Source organism: Nothoprocta perdicaria, unplaced genomic scaffold (assembly GCF_003342845.1).
Source record: "Nothoprocta perdicaria isolate Ctin4 unplaced genomic scaffold, notPer1 scaffold_201, whole genome shotgun sequence".
NCBI classification, from domain to species: Eukaryota; Metazoa; Chordata; class Aves; order Tinamiformes; family Tinamidae; genus Nothoprocta; species Nothoprocta perdicaria.
The window spans coordinates 926,340-951,638 of record NW_020455217.1 but is presented as its reverse complement, the minus strand read 5'-3'; the positions used below and the strand labels follow the sequence as shown (position 1 = coordinate 951,638).

The following is a 25,299-nucleotide window of genomic DNA, read 5'->3' as shown; positions in this document are numbered from 1 at the left end:
CTGCTGAAGTGCTGGAATTCAGCCTTTTCCACCCCTCCTACGCCGTGCTGCATCTGCGCCCATGTGGCACTTGAGAGAACAGGGCTGACTGGGTAGACAGTGTTTTCACTTGCGGCTCCGCATTTCCATGAGGAGTCGCCTGGGAGAAGTGAAGGGAGCCGTATTGCTGCAGTAGTGGAAGACATGGGTGTACTTCACACTCGTACCTTAAAAATGGTTCCAGGAGAGACAGTCTTGCTAGAGCGACATCTTCGCAATTCCCTTTGCTCCCTCCATATTAAATGATGCTGCTACAATTTTGGTATCTGATCTTGAAAGAAAAATGTTCTTTCCCGCGATCTGAGTGTACGAATTCTGCCTGATGTGGCTTTGGAAATGAAGAAGCAAAGCAAGTTGTTAAAAATAAGGGAACTCTTTAGTAGCTAGTGGGTTCTGCTCTGCAAATAAGAGAATATCCTAGAAGTATTTTGCAGAGGGACTTCTCAAGATAAGGGCTCCATTGTGGTAGGCCTTCTGCAGACACTCCCAGCAAAGTGCTCCCTTCTGCAAAGAATATGCTGGGGCTTCTAGGTTGTTTGTTGTGTTTTTTTTTCTTAGTCCATTTTCAGGTGAACACTAGACATATGCAGCAAGCCATTCTTTCAAAGTGGTGTGTCTGGTAAATGCATTTGTCTGCAACGGTATTTATATTCCCACTATTCTGAGTACTCCCAACACTGTCAAACAAAATGATTTGCTTCCTGATGTCCCATCAGGTTAAAGGAGGAGCAGATCAGCACTTGGAGCACCTGGGCTTTGGCCTCGTACTTTGAGAGCTTGCTGGGAAGCATGATACCGATTTCTGATGGCTAATTAAGTGAACTGAAAGTGGCTTATCCTCTTTACTGTTACTCTGCTGGGATATTGTCATCTGGAATGGAAAGTCCTGAGATTATGGTTTTGCTGAGAATCGGGAAAACTCTTCCTGATTTGATAAACCTGTTTTAATCATATCGTTTAATGCTACTTTGAGATGCTTGTGACTCTTGATAAGTAGCCTGTAAAATGTGTTTGATGGTTTTGATAGTGCGTTAGAACATGACAGTCATATGTCATGCTCTGAAGAGTTATTAATCTGGACAGAGGGAAATTGGTTCATGTACACAGCTGTTCTTCTTAAAAAGTTGCATTTACCTTAAGTTGTGTCTGATGTGCCAGAGCTGTCCGCATCTCTGCTGTTGTTTATCCCTGTTTTATGTAACTGAAGCAATAAGTTGACCTGTCCTGACATTCCTATCTCTTTCTGGACTGATGCTGTGTTGCTGTCTTTCATGTATTTTTCTCCTCTGTTGTTTTGTACCAGTTTCTTTCAGTGCTCTGTGATGATCTCAGAGGATAAGGTTTTGGACTGATGCCTAGCTTGTGTCTCTCTGTATTTTCTCTCCCCTTCTTTCTTYTGCCCTTTTCCCACCTTTTTATGCAGGTCTTGTTCAACGGTGTGTCGTTATCCAGCGGGATGAAAATGGATTTGGGCTGACAGTGAGTGGAGACAATCCAGTCTTCGTGCAGTCAGTCAAAGAAGGTAAGCAGGCATGCTAAATGCCCTAGCCAGAGAGCAGCCTARAGCATTCTCATGTGAATCTAAGAAACGCCTGCGTGAGCTGGAGAAGACGACTGCAGATTCTTTCCTCGAGAGTGGGGTGCCTGTAGCTATCGCAAACATGGGAATAGGTGTTGCAGACATCCTTGCACTCTTGGAAAAGAGCGAATCCCCTCTCTTGCCTCTTACGTGTTTGGAAACTGAGAGCTTGCACTTAAGGGGAAGTAAAATGAGCACATGTAACCTTGTGGGATTGTGGCTTGATGTATCTGCTGCAAAATGAGAACAGAATTGCCGCAGCCTAGATGCTCGCTAGATATTAATCTGATGGAGGAAGGGGAAGCTTGAGTGAATATGGGAAGTAATTTTGCATGGAACTGCAGAAGTGCTCAAACCATTTTTCTATTGAGTGACTCTGTTAAAAGGGCACCTTAATGATTTCTTTCCCCCTAGATGGAGCAGCCATGCGGGCTGGAGTGCAGACCGGTGATAGAATTATCAAGGTAAGGGCATTCAAAACAGCCATAAAATGGACTCTTTGTTTTAAAAGAATTCTTTCTTTGAAAGAATGTAATTGATGTGTCTGCAGTGGCGGTTACATTATTCCATGGGATAGCAGGTGGTCTAATTTTTCCTGTTTTGGGGATGTGCAGTAGCCATTGGAAGCTCACTGCTGAGTGTTAGTTTTGTTGTGGTGAACCTGACCATTTTAGAACTTCARTGGTGAGTTTAGTACTCTATGAGGTTAAAATATTTCAGCAAAAAATGCTTTTTTTTTTTTCCACCCCTCACAGGTGAACGGCACTCTAGTAACACACTCAAACCATTTGGAAGTGGTAAAGCTGATCAAGTGTGAGTAAAGGCAGATTACTATTTCTTTTTGTCACTGTGTTCCTTTAAAGCATGAAAGAGGTATTTTTAAAAGACCAATGACTGATTAAGCTATCAAGGGGAAAAGGCTAAGTACATAAGTTGTTGACTGCTATAGACTGATCTGACAGATGCTGGGTGTGTATGAGACAGATGCAGTAATATTAAATTTGGGGTAATTCATGCATGTATATGGTCAGTCGTTTAACTTTGGCTAGAAATTGCACTGTGTGCTTTCTTTAAGGATGATKATGAAAGACATTGGATTACTTAAAATTTAAAAGGAGGTATCTGGAGTGGAGTTGACAGTGCTCCCAGGTCCTCTGGTATAAGAAATAGAGATGAAGAGCTGTCTGAATCTTGTCTTTTGGAGAGAGTAAACGTTAACTGTGGAAATCTGCAAGTGTCTGAAGTGTGGATTGTTCTTGTTCTCCTTGCAGCGGGTTCCTATGTAGCTCTCACTGTTCAGGGGCGCCCACCAGGGTCGCCCCAAATTCCATTAGCTGATTCTGAAGTGGATGTGGCAGCATTTGGGCATATGTCTCCAATCATGACATCTCCTCATTCGCCTGGCACATCAGGAAATGCAGAAAGGATTACTAGCCCAGTACTCGTAGGGGTAAGATTTAAAGTGTTCTTTCCAAAGAACCAGTTTAGCAGTGGAAAAAATGTAGTCATGTATTTTCCCTCAAAGGAATTGTTTTGTTCTTCTTGCACAAATCAAAAGTTGGAATTGGAAATTTTGTTCTGCCACCCAGTGGGCATTTAGCCACTTGGAGAAAAAAACATCTTGCAAGTAAATATCCTGCTCCATCTGATATAATGTAGAGGCAGCTGAAGGTTGTTCACAGGTTTTCCTTGAGATACACTGCTGCAGTTTGCATCAGCTGATCTTTCGTCATGTCTGGTCCAGGCCAGTYGTTCTCTAACTTCTGCTGGCAGTTGGACTGTAAAGCACACAGACACATGGCAAAGAAGAGAGAAGAAAGTAAAATAAGCAAATGCTTTTCATCAGTTTGGGGGGAGAAAGAGGAGGTTGTTCGTTTTGCTTTAGTGATAATAGCTATGATAACTGTCTTCAAAAGTAGGAATGAGTGGTTGTATCCTGTATGAGATAAGGCATGAGAAACTTGAATCACTTCTTGTAGGGCTTTTCAGTGACTATGTTGAGGATATAGGCGAGAAGTGGGCATGTATATTTCTTCTGTCTTCCTTCCCTGTTTCTGGATCCACCAAAAAAAGCAATGACTCTTTAATTTTTCCTTATTTCCTAGGAGGAGAATAATGTTGTCCACAACCAGAAAGTGGAGATTCTGAGAAAGATGCTGCAGAAAGAGCAGGAACGGCTGCAGGTACTGAAGTTGCTTGTGTTCAGCAGGGGTGGAGCAAAGAGAAGATGTTGTTAATGTGAAGATGGGCTGTTGAATCACTAGTTACTAGAATCCTCATTTCTTTGCGTAGCTTATGTTTCCGCTTAGCTTTRATATGCACTGAACTAACACCAGAGGTGTCCAATTGTCTTACCGATCGTCTCTTGAGGCTTTCAGTTCCTGACAGGGTAGGAAAGAAGTGTAGAAGATTTCCTAAATGTATACATGCCTCATTTTGGTCTAATGCTAGGCACGTAAGCATGTTTCTGTCTCACCGAGAGTCAGTTTTCACTAGGAGCTACAATCTACCTGGCGATTCTGGGTGACACTGCGTTTTTGTGCCTTCAAGTGTATGCTCAACATGGTTGTGATTTAACTTGAATAAACCTTGAGAATGTACGTATTGGCATATTGCACAGGAAAGGGAGAAAGGCTGTATAAAACAGACATTCTGTAGTGCCTGCTTGATAAAACAAGAGGTGTGTAAACGTGCTGTTTACTAGATGTGTTGGTGAAGGTTAGTAATAGATTGTAGATATAAGTTTTGATAGTGAGGAAATATTTAATTGAATGTAAACTCATAAAATTATCTTTCAGTGTCTGCAAGAAGAGTGTAGCCGCTCACCCACCTCACGGCTGCTCAAAGAGATACAGGAAACCAAGAAGCACATTCCTCAGCTGCAAGAGCGGTTGTGCAAAGCCACAGGCGGTACTCAGGTAACAGAATGTGTTGGGCTTCTCGGCAGTATGTTCCAGGTGAAAATTCTTAGGGAATGATGGTATTTTGGGCAAGCAGGAATTCCCTACCAAGCCCTTCCGTGTTTCCACAGGCAGATTGCACCCTCTAGAGTTGTGACTTGTCATTAGGCTTGTGGAAGCTGTTACACAATAGAGTGCAACGTCAGTATTTTAAGCTGAGGTTACAGTGGATTTCTGAATGCTCCTTGAGAAACTGATTTTAAAGCAATGTATGCAAGTTTTGATGTGTTCGTTAGCCTATTTGTCAATGCAGCTTAAAAGAAACCTGTGAAGTCATTCTTACTGTGAGGCATGTATAAATAGAAGCTTGAAACACCTTTTTTTAATACAGAAATGAAATAATTTTGCCCGTTTTCCTTGTGTGTTTGAGGTTGAGCCCTGAAAACTTTCTTTTGCCTTCACTTTGAAAAACATAGGAACCTCTTCTGAATAAATGAAGACAATTTCACAAGGAGCAGTTTTATAAAGAGCTAATGTCTGTAGAAATATGCAACTTGCTCTGTGCTGTCTCCCAATTCGTTTTATCTTTTCAGGATGGAGTCTTGTCCTCTAAATCTGTGACAGAAGCTCTGCAAATCAGTGAAGTAGAGGCAGAAAGTGGGGATGTTCTGAGCAAACTGGATTACAGTGCTGATAGCTCCCGACCAAACAGTGACATTACTGATGTGAGTATTGAACATCTTCACATGTTGCTTCTATACTTTTTTTTTTCTTGTATGGCTTTTTTGAGTTTGTACTGTCCTGAATATTATTCAGATATGCTGTGTCTCAGTAGTGTTGTGTATTACTAGCCTCAGTTTCTAAGTACACACCAGCACTGAGCAAGCATGCTATATTGGTCTTCGATTAGGTACTAGGAAAAAAATACTGTGGGTTTGGGCTTTTTTTCCAAGATGTTTTCTTTCCTGGCATACTCCCTGTTATGAGGCAAAGAAAGATGAATGCCAAAATCTTTCTCAGAGCTGAGAGATGCAAATTAAAATGTCTTTTAAGGGCATGTTAATATTCCATTTGTGGTAGTTGTGACTCAGACCTAGGCAGTGGGCAATTTGCCATAAAAGTGAGGAAGAGCATTACTTCTATCAAATGAATTTCAGTTATTGCCAACAGTGTAAGTGCTCAGTCTGCTTGCTCATCAGTTATCAATCTGTGTCCTCAGGTAGTCTTCATATTGGAGTGCCTTATCCTTAATTAAGATACTAGCTGATTAACATGAAGGCATTGAGACTCTCTCACAACAAGAGTAGTACATGAACTATGAGAAGACATAGAGGGAAGTGGGAAAAGATGGGAATGAGGTACAAGAGCAGTTTTTGCGACACTGCAGTTATTTGATCTTAGAAACTTTATTTTTGAAACTGCTTCTGTGCATGCTAGAGCTGTAATATTTGGGCTTCCCTTTTGGAATCTGTGCCTGTGAGTAACACAGTTTAGAGTTCAGCTGTTCATGTCTCAGCTGTTCAACAGTTCACTGTGTGAGGAAAGAGAAGTTTTGTCTGCTATGGCTGAAGCATATAACCATACAGTTCTTACTTTTGTGGATTCGCTGGTACTTAGCAGAACTGAACTTCTTTCTCAGAGTCCTCGGAGTGGCCTGAAGGATCGAATTTATCTGGATGAGAGCCCAGAGAAGACTGAGATTCAAGATGCTGTAAGTCCAAAACATAAAGCATGCTAACAGCTTCTCCTGTAATGGGTCCATTAAAATCTTGCTCTTTTTTCCTCTACTTTCTAGATGAAGCATGCATAAACTTTGCTTTAGATAATAAAATGCAATTAAATTTGTGCAAGGAACGTTAATTAGCTGAATAAATGTTTATGGCACTTAAGAACAGCCGCATTTAAAAGATGAGAAATATATAATCAGCAGTAAAGCAACTGGAGCTAAAATAGCTAGGGCTATTGTACAAAGTTTATTCCTTGAATCCAACACAAAAAGGAAAACAGTCTTTACTTTAGGATATTCAGTCATTATGAAACCAGCATTATTATCAAGGATGGCCTTGAGATGGGATTCATATATATGTATAGAATATATATACTATACATTCATGTATGGTACAGCAGCAAGCATGTGACTGCTGAGCAGTATTTGTGGATCGTGAAATTGCATTTGAATCTGCTAGTTTGACTCCTCTGAATCCTTGCAACTTGGGAGAAGCATCATAAACAGGATCTCATAACCAAAAATTTGAATGAGGTGGAATAAAGGCACTTGAGTGTCAATTGAGCTTCTAGAGAAGGAAAATTAATATCCTTGGTTAGAGAAGGTTTACTGTTCCATGAGAGTAATAGCATTGTACTATTTTTCCCTTCTCTTCCCATCCCACCTTGCACCAGGATTCTCAGTCAAGTGTTGGAAGTCCTTCTTCCCGTATGGGACCACAGATTATTGGAGCAGAAGATGAYGACTTTGACACTGAACAGGAACAGGTGAGAATTATGTTTTCTGTAGTTAAAAACCACCTTTTAACCTCAGTTGCTCTTTACCTTCTTTTACAAAAGTTATTTTCTTCTATGCCTAAACTTTAAGGATTGCATGATTTATTTTTATTGAATAGTTTTGATATGTTGAATTAATAATTATGGAATGTGATTCCTTGTTCCTGTGGATGCTGCCAAATTGTAATACTTGGGSAGTTTTTATTAATATGCAGTCTTTGATATTTTGCTTCTCTTTCTTCTTGTAACCTTAAGCTTCCAGAAATTCRTTTGCCTTATTTAATTTCTTTTTGCTCATTTCTCTTCTATTGGCAGATCTCCCTTAATGTTACAGCAGTACTGTTGCCATAGCTTTTAGTATATTTATTCTGAAATATTTGAACTATATTTCATTATATTATATTCAGTGTGCAGAAGAGTATTTAAATAGGTTTCCCTGTGTAGATTTCTTCTCGGGATGCTTCAAAAGCATCTCACAGGTTCTGGAGTTGATCTGTTCTTATTTTAAATAATTGAGTAGGCAGGCCATCGGAACATTTTTTTTTTCTTCACAGTAGCTTTCTTGAATAATTGAAGTAGTTTCCATGTATCTCTGCAGATTAATGGACAATGCAGCTGTTTCCAAAACATTGAGCTCCTGAAATCTCGTCCAGCTCACCTGGCTGTTCTTCTGCATCATGTGGTGTCCCAGTTTGACCCTGCAGCATTAGTAAGATATTCTGGAATTGTTTCCGCCAAGCCAAATCTGTCATATTAATCTTGTTCTTTGAGGGTCTCCTTGTTCTTCTGTGGCATTATCAGTTTCATGGCTGGATAAGCAAGGGGAGAAATGCAGACCTCGGGCAGGCATGAGGGTAGTTAAGATAAATGTAGAGAAGCATGAATAGAACTGTTTTTCTTAAATTCAGGTATTGGAAAACAGGTGTTTAGCTCCTGAAAAGTTTTATTCCATGTTAGAGAAGTAGGCTAAGTTGTCTACAAGGAAAAATCTGACGCATCTTTTCCTTTATTGGGTGCAAGGGTAGCCTAGCTGAGTAATCAAGGTTTTCTATGCAGTCTGCATAGCTGAAGGAAGTCTTTCAATCCAGTGTTGGCCTGAAAGTGTGCTCACATTGTGAGCGCATTGTGTGTTCACATTGAAAAATGTGAGAGAAAACTCAGAGGAGTTGCTAGTAGAGTAATCATGATACTTATTTTTTCCCTTCCTGTTTCCCACAGTTATGCTACCTTTACACAGACTTGTACAAGCAGACCAACTCCAAAGAGACTCGACGTGTCTTCCTTGAGTTTTACCAGTTCTTCTTGGACCGAGCTGCAGTAGGTTCCAATCATTTCCTCCTGTTGAAGCATATCTAGCAAGATGACATGAGAAAGCAAGTTCCTTCTCTTTCTCAAACTGGGGAAAAAAAAGGAATGATCTAGGTCCTCCAGAATCAAAAGCTTTTGTTAAAAATATTTCCAGTGAGTAGGAGAAAATGAATAACATAGAGCCTCAGATGTTTGGAAACTCGATGATTCATTGGCGAAGCATTATTTGTTACAATAAATCATCTTACCTCTTGTCATGTGCAAGGTTAACTCTAGTTATTATACATTGTCTTCTCATTAGTAACTACTGTATATGTTGATGGGACTCTGAAAAAATTCCTTGCCATTGTAGATTAGACTGCGAAGTAGTGCAGCAGATGCTAATACCATATGCTTTGAAAGAATCCTTACATAGTTTAATATCTATTGAGAAGAGGAATCTCCTCCATGATACCTTGAAGGGTTTTTGTTGTATGATCTCATCTTTTCGGGGGGATTGTACTGTATCGTTTATGTTTAGTAGGGTAGTTTGTTGTGTATATTCTCTCAGTCTTCCTTTTCTTTTGCAGAATCTGAAAGTTCCAGTTCCAGATGAGATATCTGTAGATCTAGGTAAGACTTCTTGCCTAGGATATTTTGCTTTGTCAGCTTCTGCTGGCTGAGGCTGTTCAAGCAAGTTTCTGAAGCTCATGTAGAAATGCTTGTGACATACAGTGTCATGTGTCACAGGGAAAGATGAATAGATGCTTATGATACGGGATATGACGGAAGCTGCTTATGAGTATTGTACTTAAGTTCATATGATCAACAAAGTCAAGGCAGAAGGGTACTTTTGAGTGGGCTAAAGTGTGTGTGATGTTATCCTAAGGTAGAGTTCTTTTTTTTCTAAAGGATAATCTACCTACTTTTTCTCCTGAATTGCAGACAAAAGGAGACCAGAACTCATTCCCGAGGAGCTTCATCGTCACTACATACAAACTATGCAAGATAAAGTCTGTCCAGAAGTTCAAAAGAATCTTGAAGACTTCAGGTAACAGTTTTCTTTTGGTTGATGTTTATATGTGCCCTCAGTCAATGGGCACATTCCAACACCAGGAAAATCCAAACTCGAGGAATATAATAATTCATCTTGGACTGACTGAGAAAATAGCACTGGAGAGGGCCTCTGTGGTCACCCTGTGACCAGTTCTTGAATATTTTTGACACTGGGTTTGGCACTTGTTCTCATCATTATAGGTCAACATCCAATTTCAAATGATAATTCCCTCTCCCTAAATTCCAGGCAGAAGCGTAGCATGGGATTGACTCTGGCAGAGGGTGAACTCACCAAACTGGATGCAGAAAGAGTTCGTGACCGGAATGCAGTGGAGAAGGAAAGAGCATGCGCAGAACAGATCATTGCCAAAATTGAGGAAGTCTTGTGAGTACCAGCGAGTGTAATTGTGAGAGTGAGGGAGATTCCACTCAAAACCTAAGAGCAGAACAAAGGAATTAGGAACTAGAAAAAATGTGACGTGACTGTCTTTCCATTGCTTCCCCAATTTGCTACCAACATACAGCACAAGCATTTTAGTAATAGCCGAAAGTAAGTTAGTAGCACACTAAATAAATAGTAGCAATAATAAAGTCCATGTATCTTTTCAAGGAGGCTACTGTTGAACTGCTAGGAGCAGAGCACCTTTTGTGGCCAGATGCGTTACTAGGTCCAAATCCCATTCTTTTTCTTGAACATATGTTAATTTTATAGCTTCAGAAACATTTTTCTTTTAAGGCAAGCAAAGCCGATTTTTTCCAGCTGAAGCCTTTAGGATTTTTAATTCCAAAGGACACTTTGCACACAGCTTCTGACCCCCCCCTTTTTTTTTTCCTCCCTTTTTTTTAGGATGACATCTCAGCCCTTGGAAGAAGAGAAGAGGTAATGCAAATTTTGTGGGCTTAGCTTGTGAAGTAAGAACTCCATTACTGACACTTTTATAGGATCTCTTCTGCTGAACAGAACAAGACAGCCCTCTTCTGGCTGTATTTGCAAACTCTCATTTTCTAAATCTGCTGCCATAATGAGATTGAGTTTCGAGCATTTTTTCTGAGCTGCTGCTTAGCCCAAAGTTTGTTGCTTTTGTTTCAGTTCTGAAAAAGAGTTAGGCTGCTGAAAGTTCATGTGGCTTTTTGGTGTTATTTTCCATCTGTTTCAGCCTGGTCTGACATTTATTCTTCATAGAAACACCATGCTTTGCTTAGTTTGTTTGGCAGCATGCTTTGTCTGGATAATTTTTGCTATACTCTACAGTAACCATAGCTTTTACTGTTGATGTTTTTTTTTTTCTTACTGTAACTCTAAGCTATTATACAACTTCAAATATGTATTTAATTTCTCAGTTTTGTGTCTTCTGTGTAATTTTCCAAATTTGTGTTTTGCATCTTACCAGGTACACTTTTTATGTACTTGGTTTTTTTTGTTTACAAGAGAACAAATTCTGTTATTGGCTGAGTCCGTTTCATATAAAAAATAATTGATTACAATTTCTTTGAATCTAAAAATGGTTCTCTTTAGCTCTTCAGTGGAACCCTTGCATTTGACCTTTTTCATTACCTTGAGAAGTTACTTTCTCTTTATTATTTATTAATTTCTCTATTATTTATTAATTTCTCTTTTAATTTTTCATTTTGTATGTATTCTGCAGTTCGACAATGCAGTATGTGATTCTTACTTACATGAAACATCTGGGAGTCAAAGTGAAAGAGCCTCGGAATCTGGAGCAGAAGCGTGGCCGTATTGGTTTCTTGCCAAAGATAAAGGTAGAAGTGTCTTGTCCAGCATGTGTATGGTTTTTGTTTTGTTTTAAGGTGTCCAATGTGAGTGATTAGATTTCAAAACCCACTTTTAATACATTGGAAGTTGGTATTAGCTTCTGCATATTTTGGCAGAAGCCTAAATTACAAATGAATAGTAGCCTTTTTACTTCCTTTAATCATCTACCTAAATTCTAATTGTTTTTCRTAGTTACAGCCTTATAAAAACTTTGACTGAGATGTGATTCGTATAACACAACCTTGAATCACTTGTGGGCCTTGTATAGGCTAATTGGGCTTATGGCTTCTCTAGTTTTCTTCCCAAGTAATGTGACCAAAAAACTCATGACTTGATGCTCTTGGAGTTTTGGAGCTGCAAGATATTGACCCTTATAGAAGCAAAGTGGTACTGGTCACAGGCAATGGGTCTCTCATGCTAGGAAAGAAAGTGGTTTCTAGCTCTACATGAAGTGGAAATCAGACAGTTTGGTTTTTGTTCTTAGCTGATACGTCCCTTAAGATGCTCTGGCTCTGATGCTAATCCTGTTGTACACCATTTATAGTCTGCCCGTATGTTGCCTTTGTCTCTTTTCCTTGCAGTATGTTGACTCCTGAATTAGATGACTTGGTACAAAAGTCGTTGTTTCTGTTAAATTGCTGAATTTCGGAAGAATTGGTTATCTCATAACTTTTCRGAAGAGTTGGTTATCTCAGTAAATAAGTGAATCTAATGAAACAAGTTATCTGTTTGCTTATTTGTGTTGTTGTTGTGTATTAACTGCAGCAAAGTATCAAGAAAGAGAAAGAAGGAGAGGAAAAAGGGAAGAGAAGAGGCTTCCCAAATATTTTGGGACCACCAAGGAGACCAAGTCGACATGATAGTAGTGCAAGTATGTCAGACAATGAAATTTATGTTCCCCGACTGTCAATCTGAACAAGCCTAATTGTTTAGTTGTCCATGAGATCCCTTTTTGATTGCTGGAAACAGGTAAAAGCACTTCTGCTAGTCTAATAGCCCTRTCTTTGTTCAGTTGGCAGAGCGATGGAAATGCAGAAGCAACGTCATCCAAAGCACTTATCTTCAGCCTCTTCCATTAGCCCAGAGCCACCAGATTCTGGCAAGATGCGCCAGAGTGGCTCTTCCAGTGATGGACAAGAGGCAGTATATCTGCCAGCCAACCCAATGTCTCCTTTGGCAACAGGTCCCTTTTCCTCTCCAGAGGGGAGCAAGGACAGTGAAGCAGGTAGGAAGATATTAGTATAGAGGGATAAGCCCAAGAAACTTGTTTGTTGGTTTCAGGGCTTGGGCATCTACTGTTGTAAGCGCAGGCCTGTCACCTGGGAAAATTTCTCRTAGAATTTTTTCTTAGCAAGGCATAAGCTCAGTTCCTCTCTACATCGAAAAGAGGCTAYGAATCACAAATTCTGATTTTATGCAGTTCTTGGCAGTTTTTACTTCTCTTTTTAGGCTCGAAGCAGACTGCAGAAGCGCCACCTTCTAGCGATTGTGTGGATGGCACGCCCCGCACACCTAATAATACTTTTGAATTCCCATCTCCTTTGGAAAACTTGCAGGAGGAGGAGGGAGAATCTGAGAGGTAAATGTGGGTCCCTGGTTGCTTGAGAGTCTGAAGAGGGTGGATGTGAGAAAGACTGCTGCAGCTAAGTCTATATAACTACCAGTGACATGATTTGTATTAAACATCGTTAGCAGAAGTAGGAAATGTTGGTTTGTGTCCATGWTAAGTTTATGCTGATTTCTGCTATGATAGTACTAGAAAGCTGTCTGTAGATCAGGAAGCCAAGAATTGACAGATGGACAAAACATTTCAGTTAGAAGGTAAGACTTAAATCTGGAGTTTGGCTGGATGGCTGAGTTGGATAAAATGCTTGCATAAGTATTCTTATAATAACTCATTCCTTTCTTTGTAGAATGGTTGACATGGGAACACCAAAGACTTTTCGCAAGTGAGTATACTTATAAGTGCTTGAACTTCACTGAATTTTTTTAGATTTTAATCACGCTTGAAGTAGAATGCAGTGATGTTCACAGTTTTGATTTGCAGATTCAACTACAATTGCCTAGGTGATCTTTCCTCTTCTTAAATAACTTGTATATGAAGTGAGACACAGGAATCAGATATAGAGCAGGTGCAGCGAATCGTATGTAGATAAGCCTTTTGAACAATGAGGGAAATACGCTGCTTGTTGTATGCATTGATTAAATTGGATGGCTTGGGAAACTGAGATTCGCTGTTTTCTTTCCAAGTCTGCATGTTGCTAATAGCTCTGCATCTGCAAAGGGACACAGGGAAGAAATTGTAGCCTGGCCTTTCACTGACTTGATATTTGACCTTTAGCAAATTACTTTACAGTTCTATTAAAAGTGGAGTTATGAAAATACTATGTGAATAGGTGTTAATTCTTAGTTGTTCTGCAAAGGGCAAAATTATAAAATATGTGTAGCTTGCAACGTCTATCARCCTGCTGTGGGAGCATTTTCATAATGCTTTACAACTAATATGAATACTTAGAGATTCTCTTCTCTCTTTCTTATGTCTGTGCCGAAAAGGGAGGTATTTGAYGGATTTTTTCTTTTTTTTTTTGTCTTAGAATGGATAGTGTGGGTTTTGCAGATGTACAAAGTGAAGATGAGCTATATGATTTTGATATGGACATGGACCCTCCCAACTGGCAGCAGCTTGTGAGCCGAGAAGTGTTGATGGGACTGAAACCTTATGAAATCAAGCGCCAAGAAGTGATTAATGGTGAGATGGCTATTTTTCCTAGCTTATTAAACRCAAAGTTCAAGCTTTGTCCTTTGGAGCCCTGAAGTTCTTGAAATTTAAAACTATTGTCACAGCTATTTAAGGCAGTAGTTATAATCAGGTCTTCCCTTCTCTTTAGAATTGTTTTACACAGAGAGAGCTCATGTCCGCACACTGAAGGTTCTGCATAATGTCTTCTACCAACGTGTCACGAGGGAAGGGATCCTGAACTCCAGTGACAAACGGAAAATCTTTTCAAATCTGGAAGATATCCTTGGGCTTCATGGTAAGGACAGATGAGATGTCTTTCAGTTTTGCAGTCTAAACAGGATCTGCAGATACAGACATCTGGAAAAAAAAATTACGTAGGTGACCCTGAAAGAAGAGAGGCAACCTCACATAGTACTTCAGGTGGAAAGAACATGACAGATGGTCTTTTTGCATACACTGATTTACAAAGATACTTCATTTAAAAATGACTGTGTCAGTGTTTTGGATACTTGCTTTCACTTATCTGTGTACCCAGACTCCTTGTGCTGATCAATACTTTGATAAAAAGCATGCTTTGATGAATGATCTTCATAGAGCAGCATTCAAGAAGATACAACTTAGTTAAAGAGTATACGAAAAAGCCCTTAAACATGGATGTCTTGCACGTAGTGTTGAAGGGCCACCCTTTGTTTAGAGAAAGGATTATTCAGAAACAGAATTTCAGCTCTGCCACTGAGTCATCCACTGCATAATTTTAGGGAAGTGGATTGAAGTATGTTACACTATCATGTAACAGGTCATGATATTGAGTTTTTTGGTTTAAAAAAAAAAAAAAAAAGAAGCAAAGCCAGAATGATTCTTGGGGTGATCTGAAGACAGACAAGAAGTGCAAAGGGAATATATGACATTTTCTTAAATGTTCTGTTTCATATATTAGAAGCTATTTGCAAATACCTCTACTAGAAAAGTTTTTATTTTTAAGTAAGTGCTGAACTTAAAGCAAACAATTTAGACATATTAATATTTCTTATTTTTATTTTTAAGTTGCATTGAATGATCAAATGAAAGCTGTCCGAAAAAGGAATGAGACTTCTGTAATTGACCAGATTGGGGAGGACCTGCTTTCCTGGGTAAATTGCATTATGTTTTACTTTGTAATTCTTGTAAGAACATTTGCTCAAGTGATAAATAGAGCCAGAGATTCACCAAGATATAATTTCCAGATAATAGAAATTGCATATCTGAGAAACATCATTTCTATGATGGCATTGAGCTAGAGACAGAGCACTGAAGGAARGCAGGAAGAATTCAATATAGGATTTTCATTTCATAAAGGAATCATTTTAAAGAAAAAAGTGATTTCTTTATAATGTCCAAGTGGAGCAGAAAGGTGATTGTAGAGATATGAAGATGAGAGAAGGATTTTGAGTTAAGTAGTAGGACATTTTATTTCAATAGCACTAAGATTTAAGTCTTGTATTGCTTGTGCTGCTAAAAGATCCTTAAAAACACTGGATTCCAATCCTAAACTGTGTTAGAATTTGCATAGCTGAGCATCTTGAAATTTATAGCACTTAATATATATTTGTATACATATATGTATAAATGTGTGTGTGTGTATATATATGTGTGTGTGTGTGTGAATATATATATATTAATTGCAGGATTCCTTTCAAAATTTTGAAGTCCAAATGAGAGAAGCAGAAGTAAGGTAGATTCTTTCCTAAATCCATCAGTCTTAGGCGTCTCCCAAGTTCTATTTTTCGTTTGTTCCTAAAACTTGTCTACTGTTCTGGGGGAGAAAAAAAAAAAGAAAATAAAGATTATATGTAGCTGRCAGAACAGCATATCTCAAGCTCTTTAAGATTTTTCTCTGCATATTATGGAAAAAAAAACAAGAAGTAACCTGTGTGTTCATTTTTCTCTTTACAGCTTATTTTAACATAGGAAAATAGGCAAGCTGGAAATAGCTTGCCTATTTTCCTATGCTATATTTCCTATTAGCTTGCCTATTTTCCAGCTATATTTCCTATTGCTGGAAATATAAGGAAATAGTTGTATATCCCTGTATAATGTTCTGGCTAAGTGGCTAAAACCAAAAATGGGATTTCTCTCCAGACAGTGAATATTTTCAGGAGTTACTAGGCTATGTCACAGATTTGGTGCTAAGAACAGGAAGAGGCTTGCAGTTGCAGTAACACATTAGCCATCTGTCATCTGCTGCACATTTTCCAGTCCTTCATTTGGCTATCATTTTTCCTAGCCATGTTTCTGTAAGATTGTGATTTAGAAAACAGCAAGATGCTAATGCTGTCTTCTGATGTTTAGCCCTGCAAAACAACAAGACCTTTGGTAATGACTGTACTGACTTATAGTCTGGTGGATGCATCATCCTTGTCATTCATCTAAGAGCATTTTTATCTGCTCTCCTTATGGCTGAAAAGGAGTTCCTCAGTAGAATGGGAAGAGGAAAGTTTTAGAATATAAGTTGTTTTAAATGCTCTCTTTTATGTAAATTAGTTCTAATATTTTGCCAAATCTATTTATTTCTTCCCTTTTGAGACCAATGCTGCTCTGTGGCCGTATTTCTGTTCACATAGGTACATGCTGAAATTAACTGTGTCTAAATGTGACTTTCTTGGCTTTCTGACACAGTTTAGTGGATCAGCAGAGGAGAAGCTGAAAAATGCAACTGCTACTTTCTGCAGTAACCAGCCGTTTGCTTTAGAGGTCATCAAATCACGTCAGAAGAAGGACTCTCGCTTCCAGACTTTTGTGCAGGTGATGTTTGTGCAAGGGTATGAACTGCCTGAGGATGTGGCTTGTGGCCAGTGTAGGAAAATGAAGGGCTATAGATAACATGATCATAATTAATGAGATTATGTCTAATATTGCCTTCAGATTGGGATCACTTCCGCTGCTGTGTTTATCTCTGCTAGTCACTTCTGGTTGAGGAGCCTTTAATTCTGAGAAGCGCAGTATGTCCTGATAGAATGCAGGAAAGCAATTGCTGGCCCAGACAGGAGATCACATCTCGCTTGAGGTGGTTGCTTCCCAAGGGAACTGAGTATTTCTGTGGGGAAAACTGTTAACAGCACTGCATTTTTAATATATGCTATAGACAAAAGACAGATGTGGTACCCCTATTCCGCCTGTCAGGAGAGTAGATGAGTATGGGTGGCACATGGAGAGGAGAACATTGTGTTTGATACCGTAGGCTGGGGAGAACTCTGGTAATTCAACAGTTGAGATTATTTTGAAAAATGTACCATAGTTTTGCTATCACATGAGAGACTGAACTGATGTGTTGCCCGTGTGGCAGTGACTGAGATTGATTGGAGATGGTACAGGGCCTCTGTGAAGTAATGAAGGAAGGAAGACACTGCTTTTGTGATGAGCATTTCCTATAGCTAATTGCAAATGGAGAGGGGATGTGTTGTCTGAATGATAAATTTTGGCATTTCTTGTCTTGTATTTAATTACCGGAAAGTGAAGTAATAGACTTTTGTATGATAAATAGATGTTACACGCTCAGGTAATTATAGTCTTAATAAAAAYGACAAATGTAGTTATTGTTCTGTTTAATTTTAGGATGCTGAGAGTAATCCACTGTGTCGACGGTTGCAGTTGAAGGATATCATTCCCACTGAGATGCAGAGGTTGACTAAGTACCCCCTTCTGCTCGATAATATTGCCAAGTACACAGGTAAAGTATTTTCACTAGGCAGCCAGTGCATGTTTCTCTGCAAATGTGATTTCAAGCGTATGTTGAGGACAGTTCAATTTTGTGGGTCACTATCTGTTTTCATTGCAACTTAGCAGTGAGTCCCTTTCTCAGATTTAAGGTCAGCAAACTGCACTAGATTGCTGACTCTTTCACCTTTCGTTCGAGAATGTTTTTACAGTTTCTTGCTCTTTTGCAGAACTGCCTGAAGAGAAGGAGAAAGTGAAGAAAGCAGCAGATCACTGTCGTCAAGTCCTTAATCATGTGAATCAAGCTGTTAAAGAATCTGAGAATAAGCAGGTAGGAGGGGACTGGAGTGAGCATCAGGGGCTAGGAAGAATGTGATGAATGGAAACAGCGTTGAAGACACCTACAATCTCTATACTTCCAGCTTATATGCTTCTTGTGATTAAAGTTGCTTTGTGGCATCATTGTTTTATGAGAGCAGGAATCCAAGGCATTTGAACATGTGGAAGTACTCATGATGGCCTGAACTTGGGCTCTAGTGAGTTTTGCTCATCAGTAACCGACTTGATAAATTTTTTTCCAGCATTTGGAAGATTATCAGCGTCGTCTTGACTTGTCCTATTTGAAGCAATCTGAGGACCCCATGATGGATGAGTTCAGGGTGAGCTGACATCCTTGAAGCAATTGCTATGTGAATAGTATATGCAACCTTGTAGCTAGGTTTTAAGTTTTTCTTACTACAGTTACGAAATCTTGCTGTCCTTGATTTTAGACTTTGAAGATTTGGAAGGAATGACTTGTGAAAACTGTCACTTCTATTTGCCTGCAGATCTAAATGTCACAAGCAGGGAAATGATTGAAGAATCCATTGACATTATAAAGTCCATCAGATCATTGGAATGATTTCTGTATGAGTACAGTATGTCATCTGTAGGCAAGTCAAGTGCCAAAGCATTATCGGGTTGTAGTACTAGAACCGTAAACTTCACATGAAGAGGTATTGGAAAAACTCCTCCTAGAAATTAGATGACATTAAGTGGCCTTGGGAACCTGACATGAAAGGAAAATAGTTTACTCCTTCAACCTGGCATCTGCATAAGAGCAGATGAATGAACAAGAGTGATAACAAACATCGCTCACAAGCTTTGTTTTACTACCATTCTCCGCTCCCATTCCATATTTTTTTTCCGGAATACATTTAGCTGGTAGTCTCAACTGGAGTGCCTATCCATATCCTTCCCTCGAAGTTCTGGTGCTATCCCATTTCTTGCTTACATAGAGTTTTATAGTGCTACTTTTTTTTTTCCTTCCTCTGCAACAGAACTTGGATCTAACTAAAAGAAAAATGCTTCATGAAGGGCCTCTAACTTGGAAGGTTAATCGTGACAAAACTATTGGTGAGTCCTATTCTGTCTAGAGTTGGACTTGTGTGTGTGCGTGCACTGAGAAGGAGAGAGAAAGAAGACATATCTGCAGTTTCCAATTATGATTTGTACTGCTGTCTATAATAATGCCTGTGTGTTTCTCAGAGCTGATTAAATTATTCTTGTCACTTCTGAAATGGGCTAGAGTATCATTAAGGCCATGCAGGGACACAGCAGTCAGTCATGAGATGATCCAATCCCATCTGCAGCTTTCTGATGTGGTTTTGATGAGGAAGATTTGCAAGCTTTGCCGAGAATGGCATAGCACTGATTACTGCCTCTGCATGAGTAATGGAAAACGCAGTCTTTTCTTTCTGCGGGGATGTGATAGAAAACTCTGAATCTTTAACTCATTCTGGGTTAATTTGCACTCTCCAGATCTCTACACACTGCTTCTGGAGGACATTCTGGTACTGTTGCAGAAACAAGATGACAAACTGGTTCTGAAGTGTCACAGTAAAATCTTGGCATCCACGGCTGATAGCAAGCACACCTTCAGTCCTATCATCAAACTGAACACTGTTCTGGTTCGTCAGGTGGCAACAGGTTAGTGTAACAAATAGGGAAGACTGAAGAAGAAGCTGAAAATGACAACTAAGTAGCTTGAGGAAAGATGCTTTTGTCTGCAGTTCCAAATAGGACAGAAAAAAATGCGTAGCCTTAATTCTTGGCTGTCCTACATCTTGCTTTATGAATCTGAATGAGTTAACATGTGTGTTAGTTACCTACTAGTATTTTTTTATTTTTAAATACATTTATAAGTTAAAATACTCTGATCTTATTAGATGAAAGGTACCATAGAAATGGAAATTGTTAGGAGGAAAGAGGGGGGGAAATGCATCTGTTTCCAAGTGATTCAAAGAGAACAGCTCTTATTTTTTAGGATTAATAAAAAGAAATCTGGAGAGAGARAGAATTATCTTTGTGTGGCAGTGGAGAGTTATTTCACAAAGTCTTGCTTAATTGCATCTGGTTGGAATCACACTGGGTTTCTAGGAATTTATAGAAAACTGTGCAGGACAAGACATCTAATTAAATTCTTCCCTCCCTGTTTTGCTTCAGATAACAAAGCTTTCTTCGTCATCTCCATGTCAGAAAATGGTGCTCACATTTACGAACTGGTTGCACAGACTGTTTCAGAAAAGAATGTGTAAGTAATTGGTTCAGCTCCATCTGCTGTTTGATTTGTTGTACTTGAGAGAACTTTTACATCTGCTTGCCTGTAGTAACGTGCAGCTGTTGATGAATTACCTGGGTTCCTTCTCTAAGCTCACGTGAGAACATAGCTGTGTTAGGAAGGTGGGATGTACTGGAGGTGTGTTCTCTTGCTGCTTTAAACCATTGCATACTTATATTTTATTGAGGATGCGTATATGTGTACACACACACTATGTATATATATATATATATATATGCACTATATATATATACACACACACACACACACACACACATATATATATATATATATATGAATAAAATATCCCTAAGTTATAGTGTCTTGTGTGAGTGTGTACTTCTAAAGTATAAGCAGGGCAGAAACTTGTTTGTGTGATGTATATCAACTGTTTTAGAGCATCATGTACGAAACTATTCAGTAATACACAAGAAGTGTTTTTCAATGCTTTCATATATATTTAAGAAGTGTTTTTCAATGCTTTCATATATATTTGTACATAAAGTAACTGACTTGCCTAACAGCTCCTGCTAAGGTCCCATCATTCATTTTCTTGTGCTAAGGAGTATGTAATGAGGTGAGCGTTAAACTGTAGCACTTTACTTGTGACTGGAAGATATTACTGAGTCATTGACTGTAATAGATTAAAAAAGACTCTTTTGTTGATAAGAAAAACAGTTAAGAAAAGCAGTAATTATATACGCTGAATTTAAAAAGTGTTCAATGCAGCAGTGTCATTATGCTTCACTTCTTACATGTATTTGTTTGATGTCTCTACTCTAGATGGCAGGACCTTATAGCTCAGATGGCAGGGACTGTTAAAGTGGAGACTACCAGAAGAGTGATACCATTACCGCAATCAGGACCTGGCGAGTAAGTGACAGTAGCTGAGGGAGGAAGGATTGATGTTTCTTTTCCCAGTAGCCCCTTTTCTGCTCAAAATCGTCAGCCAAAGTGCTGATGTGCATGCAGCGATTCAGATACCTGTGACTACATGAATGTGTTGGTTCTTTCCTCCCTGCAGAGAAGAGCGTGAAGAAGAGGAGCAGCAGAAGCTCAAAGAGCAGCACGACATTTCTGCAAGCAGTCTACAAAGCCCAGGTAAAGGAAGCATTAAATTCGCTATAAGGAGTGCGAATGTGCTCAGCCTTGCTCCTTTTGTCYTCAGGATCATCTGGTACCATTGATGTTTCTCTGGAAAGGAAAGACTTCTTTACAAGTCTTATAAGGAAGTCAAAATCAACTTTATTTTATTTATGTTTTGTAATGCGTACCTCTTAGTTTTTTCATCTGACTTGTAAGTTGCTGGAAAACATTTTCTCTGTGAAAAAAAGTCATCCTTTTACTAGAGACTATGCACAAAAAATATGTTTTTTAGTGTTTTCAGAGGTGTCAATGTGAAGCAAAAGTTTCTGCAGTTTCACTTCATACTTCAAATAGTTATTTAACATGAGTGCTTGTTTTCTATTTACAAGATAAAGATTTGGGCCTCGAATCTTCCTTGATACCAAATGCTGAGTCTTCTTCACCCATCATGTCTGAAAAGTCCCAAGTAGGAAATCTTCTTGTGACAGAAAGACAGTTTGATAAAGTGCATCAGGCAGACCTGTCACTTAAAGATTCTTCTGCGTGCTTTGAACACACAACCACCAATTCACCTTTGGTATCCGAAGGACAATGGGCACTGGATGCATTGAGGAACTGTAAGTATCTGTGGGCAGTGTCTGGTGCAATATAATTTGAACATGGGAGGCATTAGGTCAACTTTCTGAATCAATGAGCTAAAGTAATATCTCATGTCCATTTTGATTAAAATCCATGTGTCCCTGTGCTGCAAATCACAGCATAGCAAAATAAAGTGGATCTGACATGAAGGAATTCTAAAATATAAATTTATGTAGTGGTGCTTTCTTTGGCTTTAGGGTGTCATCTCATTGGTTTATTATGGTTTTCCCATGTATGAAGTGAAGGTAATACCAGACTGTCCTTGAAAAACTGGTGACAAATTGACATAGCAGAGCTTTGTGCAGTGCTGTGAAGGATCATTGCTAGTCAGCAGTGATTTAAAAAACAACACAGCCTGCGGACTTCTTTTTACAACTCTGGGCAAGTAATACGGGAGAGATTGCATGAGTTGGTGAATATGAATTTGCACTATTTTCACAAATTCATGCAAAAGAGGTAGGATATTTGCGAACTTGACAAACATTTAGGTTCAAATTTTTTAAGGATTTGAGGGATGATTGGGTCTAAGTAGATCAACATTTGCGTGAGTAGAAAAGCATTTTCCCTAGTGGACAGATTATTCTATGAAAATGTTTTTAGAAAAAATTTAATTGCTTCCTATTCTCTGGTATCAGCCCTTTTTTCAGAGGGAGGATGCCAGGAGTATATAACCTACTTGATGAGATCCATATAACCTTTCAAATATAACCTTTTAAAATTTGAATAAGTTCATTAATGCTGATACCTCTCTCTGGCAGTTCTGAATTGGAGGTGAAGTCTCTGAATTGTACTTGAAGTGAATAGTCTTTATTGCTTTTCTCTAGGTCCTCTGCTTTTGCTAGAATGCAGAGCATTAGTGTCCTTGGCATAAATTCCCTCTTCCATCTCTCTCTACAAGAAGTGACAATTTTCAACAATCTACTAGTTTATCTTGAGTCTTCTAATCCATTGTGAGATTCTCTTCTGATAGGATTCAAAGTCCTTTTCCAATTTTGAATCCTATACAAGTGTTCTTAGCATTTGTTCTCTGAGACCAGTAATAAGAGAATCTTAGTCTGTGAGGTATATAAAGTTAATACCATGTGACCTAACATCTCATGACTATTCAGACTGAAAGAAGCAGCCATCTAACAGCAGCAAAATGCAACTGGGTCATACACATGTTGAGAACTTCTAGCTCTTCTAAGGTGTTACCTTATACAGTGAGAATGGTGATCTTATATACTTATGTTCTTATGCCCTTAGCAAGATGGCATGTGTACTGCCTTGGGTTGTCCTCACTTGGAAAACAAAATAAGGAGTAAAGCTTTGGGACAGGACTTCAGAATTCATTTATTTCTTGTTACCCCTGTCTTTCCTCTTAGGAGTAATGAGGGGGCTGGCAGCTACAAGGTCTCTCTTTGTGAAAGAGTGTCTGTTGCGTGTGTTTGTTTAGTGTTACAGACGCTATGGTCTATGAAGCTTTGTGAATATTATCTCTAACTTGCAGTGGACTTGCTGAAGCAGCTGTTGGTACAGCAGTTTGGCTTTTCTGAGAAGGGGACCCTTGAAGATCGGCAGCACTTTCCCAGGTTCAGGACTGTTTCTCAAGAAGCCCAAGCGGAGAGTGGAAATGAGCCTGGAGAACAGCACTCTGACAGTGACAAATATTGCCCTCCTGGAGCAGACCAGGTGCTCCTGGGCACTGGCACTGATGAATCTACGGCTAGTTGTGGCCTCCGGACTTCAGCTGAATCACCAGCCTCAGGGGAAACCATGCAGCTCGTAGCAGGAGACCCCATATCAAGTAGCAACCTAGCAATAGACCACACAAGTATGAGTCTGGAGATGTCAACCTCGGAGCTGGAAGGAGTGGGTGCTGATGAAAGTGGGGAACGTTTTTTTGATGCTCGAGAAGCTCACAGTGATGAAAATCCATCCGAAAGTGAACTAATGGAAAGGAAGGAGGAAGAGGATGTTCAACTACGGATCTCAGGTGAGTATATTTCGTTCATTCATTGAATGACAGGCTGTCCTGATTTAGCTTTGGAGACTGAGTTCAGAATTTAGTAGAAGATGCTTAAAGATAATAATAGTATGTTTTCCTGATGAAGCCTCTTTTGCTAGTATGGTAGAGGACATTTAAAAGGAGTAGAAGCCCTCTAGTCCTTGAAAGTAATTTTAGCCATGAATAGGGCTGTACAAATACATATCTAATGAATTCTCTATTTTATGATACAAGAAACTGAAATACTGTGGGATTAATACACTGTTGCAAGCCATAATTGCAGAGGTATGAATGCAATGCAAGCTCTTGATTGCTGGACTACATTATCTCTAAGCTGGCTTTTGGGACCTGTGAGGAAAGCATTTTCCATGAAGGCAAAACACTGCCTTGGTCTGTGCACGCAGACCCCTGTGATTAAGGCTATTTTGTAGCTATTATTTTGGGGTTTTTTTTGATCGAGCTTTAAAAAAGAAACTCACCGTTTAGCTTTGCATTGTAATTGTGCCCTGTGACCTCACAGCCTGAAGTTCTTACAAACTTATTTTTACTATTACTATTACATGTGCTATATTTGATGGCTGCCTGGGCCGCCTCTCAAAGCATATCTCTTTGAGCTATCAAGAAGGTTTTAGAGCTGTTAACTCAGCAGAAAGCTGGCTCTGAGACAGCAAATGTAAGCACTTTCATGGGGCTTTGCACGCTTTGTGGTTGCAGAGTCCTTTGACTCTAATAAGCCAAAGTGGTGACATTGCACTAAATATAATACACCGGTTGTTCACATGAATGTTACAATGCAAGTAGCTGCTAGCAGGTAGATTCTGTATGACTGTTAGTCTTGGAATCACTTATCCGTAAACAGACTTTTATTTAAAAAATAGATTCTGTCAGCGTAAATTAGCCAATTCCCGACTGTCTGAATTCAATTCTATATTGAGAATACTTTTTCTCTCAATTACAAAGACATTTAGGTTACTAAAATTGAGCCAAAATCTTGAAGCATGTAATTTATTTGTCACCTCTTGTACTGTTTACCTTCTTAAGTGTGCAGGGACATTAAAATGAGATTGTCCCGTTTTCAGTCAATTCTGTTTCCACAGGCTAGCTTTACTTCAATACCGTAGAGAAATCATTTGGAACAATTCTGTTGCTAGGTGCAGGATGTGAAAACCTTCTTGTTAATAGTTGCTTGAAAACCTATCATTAGCAGGATTTGCCATCTAAACCCATCCTGAGGACCATAACTGGTAAATGGAGTTTAGAAATTTAACAGATTGTTTTGTTGGGTACTGTTAATATAAGCTGGAAGTTTTTGGACGTTCTGATATGAAAACACAGTTTAGAAAGGGGGGGGAGAAAAAAAAAAAAAAAAAAAAAAAAAAAAAAAAAATGAGCAAAGTGAATCATTTTGATTTTCTCCA

At 39.1% G+C, this 25,299-nt stretch overlaps 1 protein-coding gene across 1 annotated transcript in view; it reads left to right on the top strand.

Moving 5' to 3' along the window:
* Positions 1 to 25,299, top strand: part of ARHGEF12 (Rho guanine nucleotide exchange factor 12) — a 63,260-nt gene that overhangs the window by 36,680 nt on the left and 1,281 nt on the right. The window contains exons 5-38 of the mRNA XM_026038127.1: positions 1,463 to 1,561; positions 2,033 to 2,082; positions 2,374 to 2,431; positions 2,890 to 3,068; positions 3,724 to 3,801; positions 4,417 to 4,536; positions 5,112 to 5,243; positions 6,158 to 6,229; positions 6,919 to 7,011; positions 7,619 to 7,729; positions 8,239 to 8,337; positions 8,898 to 8,940; positions 9,253 to 9,358; positions 9,611 to 9,748; positions 10,211 to 10,243; positions 11,010 to 11,124; positions 11,903 to 12,008; positions 12,150 to 12,362; positions 12,587 to 12,716; positions 13,051 to 13,086; positions 13,732 to 13,886; positions 14,026 to 14,172; positions 14,922 to 15,007; positions 16,533 to 16,658; positions 17,469 to 17,583; positions 17,801 to 17,901; positions 18,152 to 18,229; positions 18,890 to 18,965; positions 19,371 to 19,538; positions 20,055 to 20,142; positions 20,953 to 21,042; positions 21,194 to 21,270; positions 21,645 to 21,872; positions 23,384 to 23,869. Of these exons, the coding sequence (XP_025893912.1) occupies positions 1,463 to 1,561; positions 2,033 to 2,082; positions 2,374 to 2,431; positions 2,890 to 3,068; positions 3,724 to 3,801; positions 4,417 to 4,536; positions 5,112 to 5,243; positions 6,158 to 6,229; positions 6,919 to 7,011; positions 7,619 to 7,729; positions 8,239 to 8,337; positions 8,898 to 8,940; positions 9,253 to 9,358; positions 9,611 to 9,748; positions 10,211 to 10,243; positions 11,010 to 11,124; positions 11,903 to 12,008; positions 12,150 to 12,362; positions 12,587 to 12,716; positions 13,051 to 13,086; positions 13,732 to 13,886; positions 14,026 to 14,172; positions 14,922 to 15,007; positions 16,533 to 16,658; positions 17,469 to 17,583; positions 17,801 to 17,901; positions 18,152 to 18,229; positions 18,890 to 18,965; positions 19,371 to 19,538; positions 20,055 to 20,142; positions 20,953 to 21,042; positions 21,194 to 21,270; positions 21,645 to 21,872; positions 23,384 to 23,869 (4,032 nt within the window). The remainder of the gene's footprint in view (positions 1 to 1,462; positions 1,562 to 2,032; positions 2,083 to 2,373; positions 2,432 to 2,889; positions 3,069 to 3,723; positions 3,802 to 4,416; positions 4,537 to 5,111; positions 5,244 to 6,157; positions 6,230 to 6,918; positions 7,012 to 7,618; positions 7,730 to 8,238; positions 8,338 to 8,897; positions 8,941 to 9,252; positions 9,359 to 9,610; positions 9,749 to 10,210; positions 10,244 to 11,009; positions 11,125 to 11,902; positions 12,009 to 12,149; positions 12,363 to 12,586; positions 12,717 to 13,050; positions 13,087 to 13,731; positions 13,887 to 14,025; positions 14,173 to 14,921; positions 15,008 to 16,532; positions 16,659 to 17,468; positions 17,584 to 17,800; positions 17,902 to 18,151; positions 18,230 to 18,889; positions 18,966 to 19,370; positions 19,539 to 20,054; positions 20,143 to 20,952; positions 21,043 to 21,193; positions 21,271 to 21,644; positions 21,873 to 23,383; positions 23,870 to 25,299) is intronic.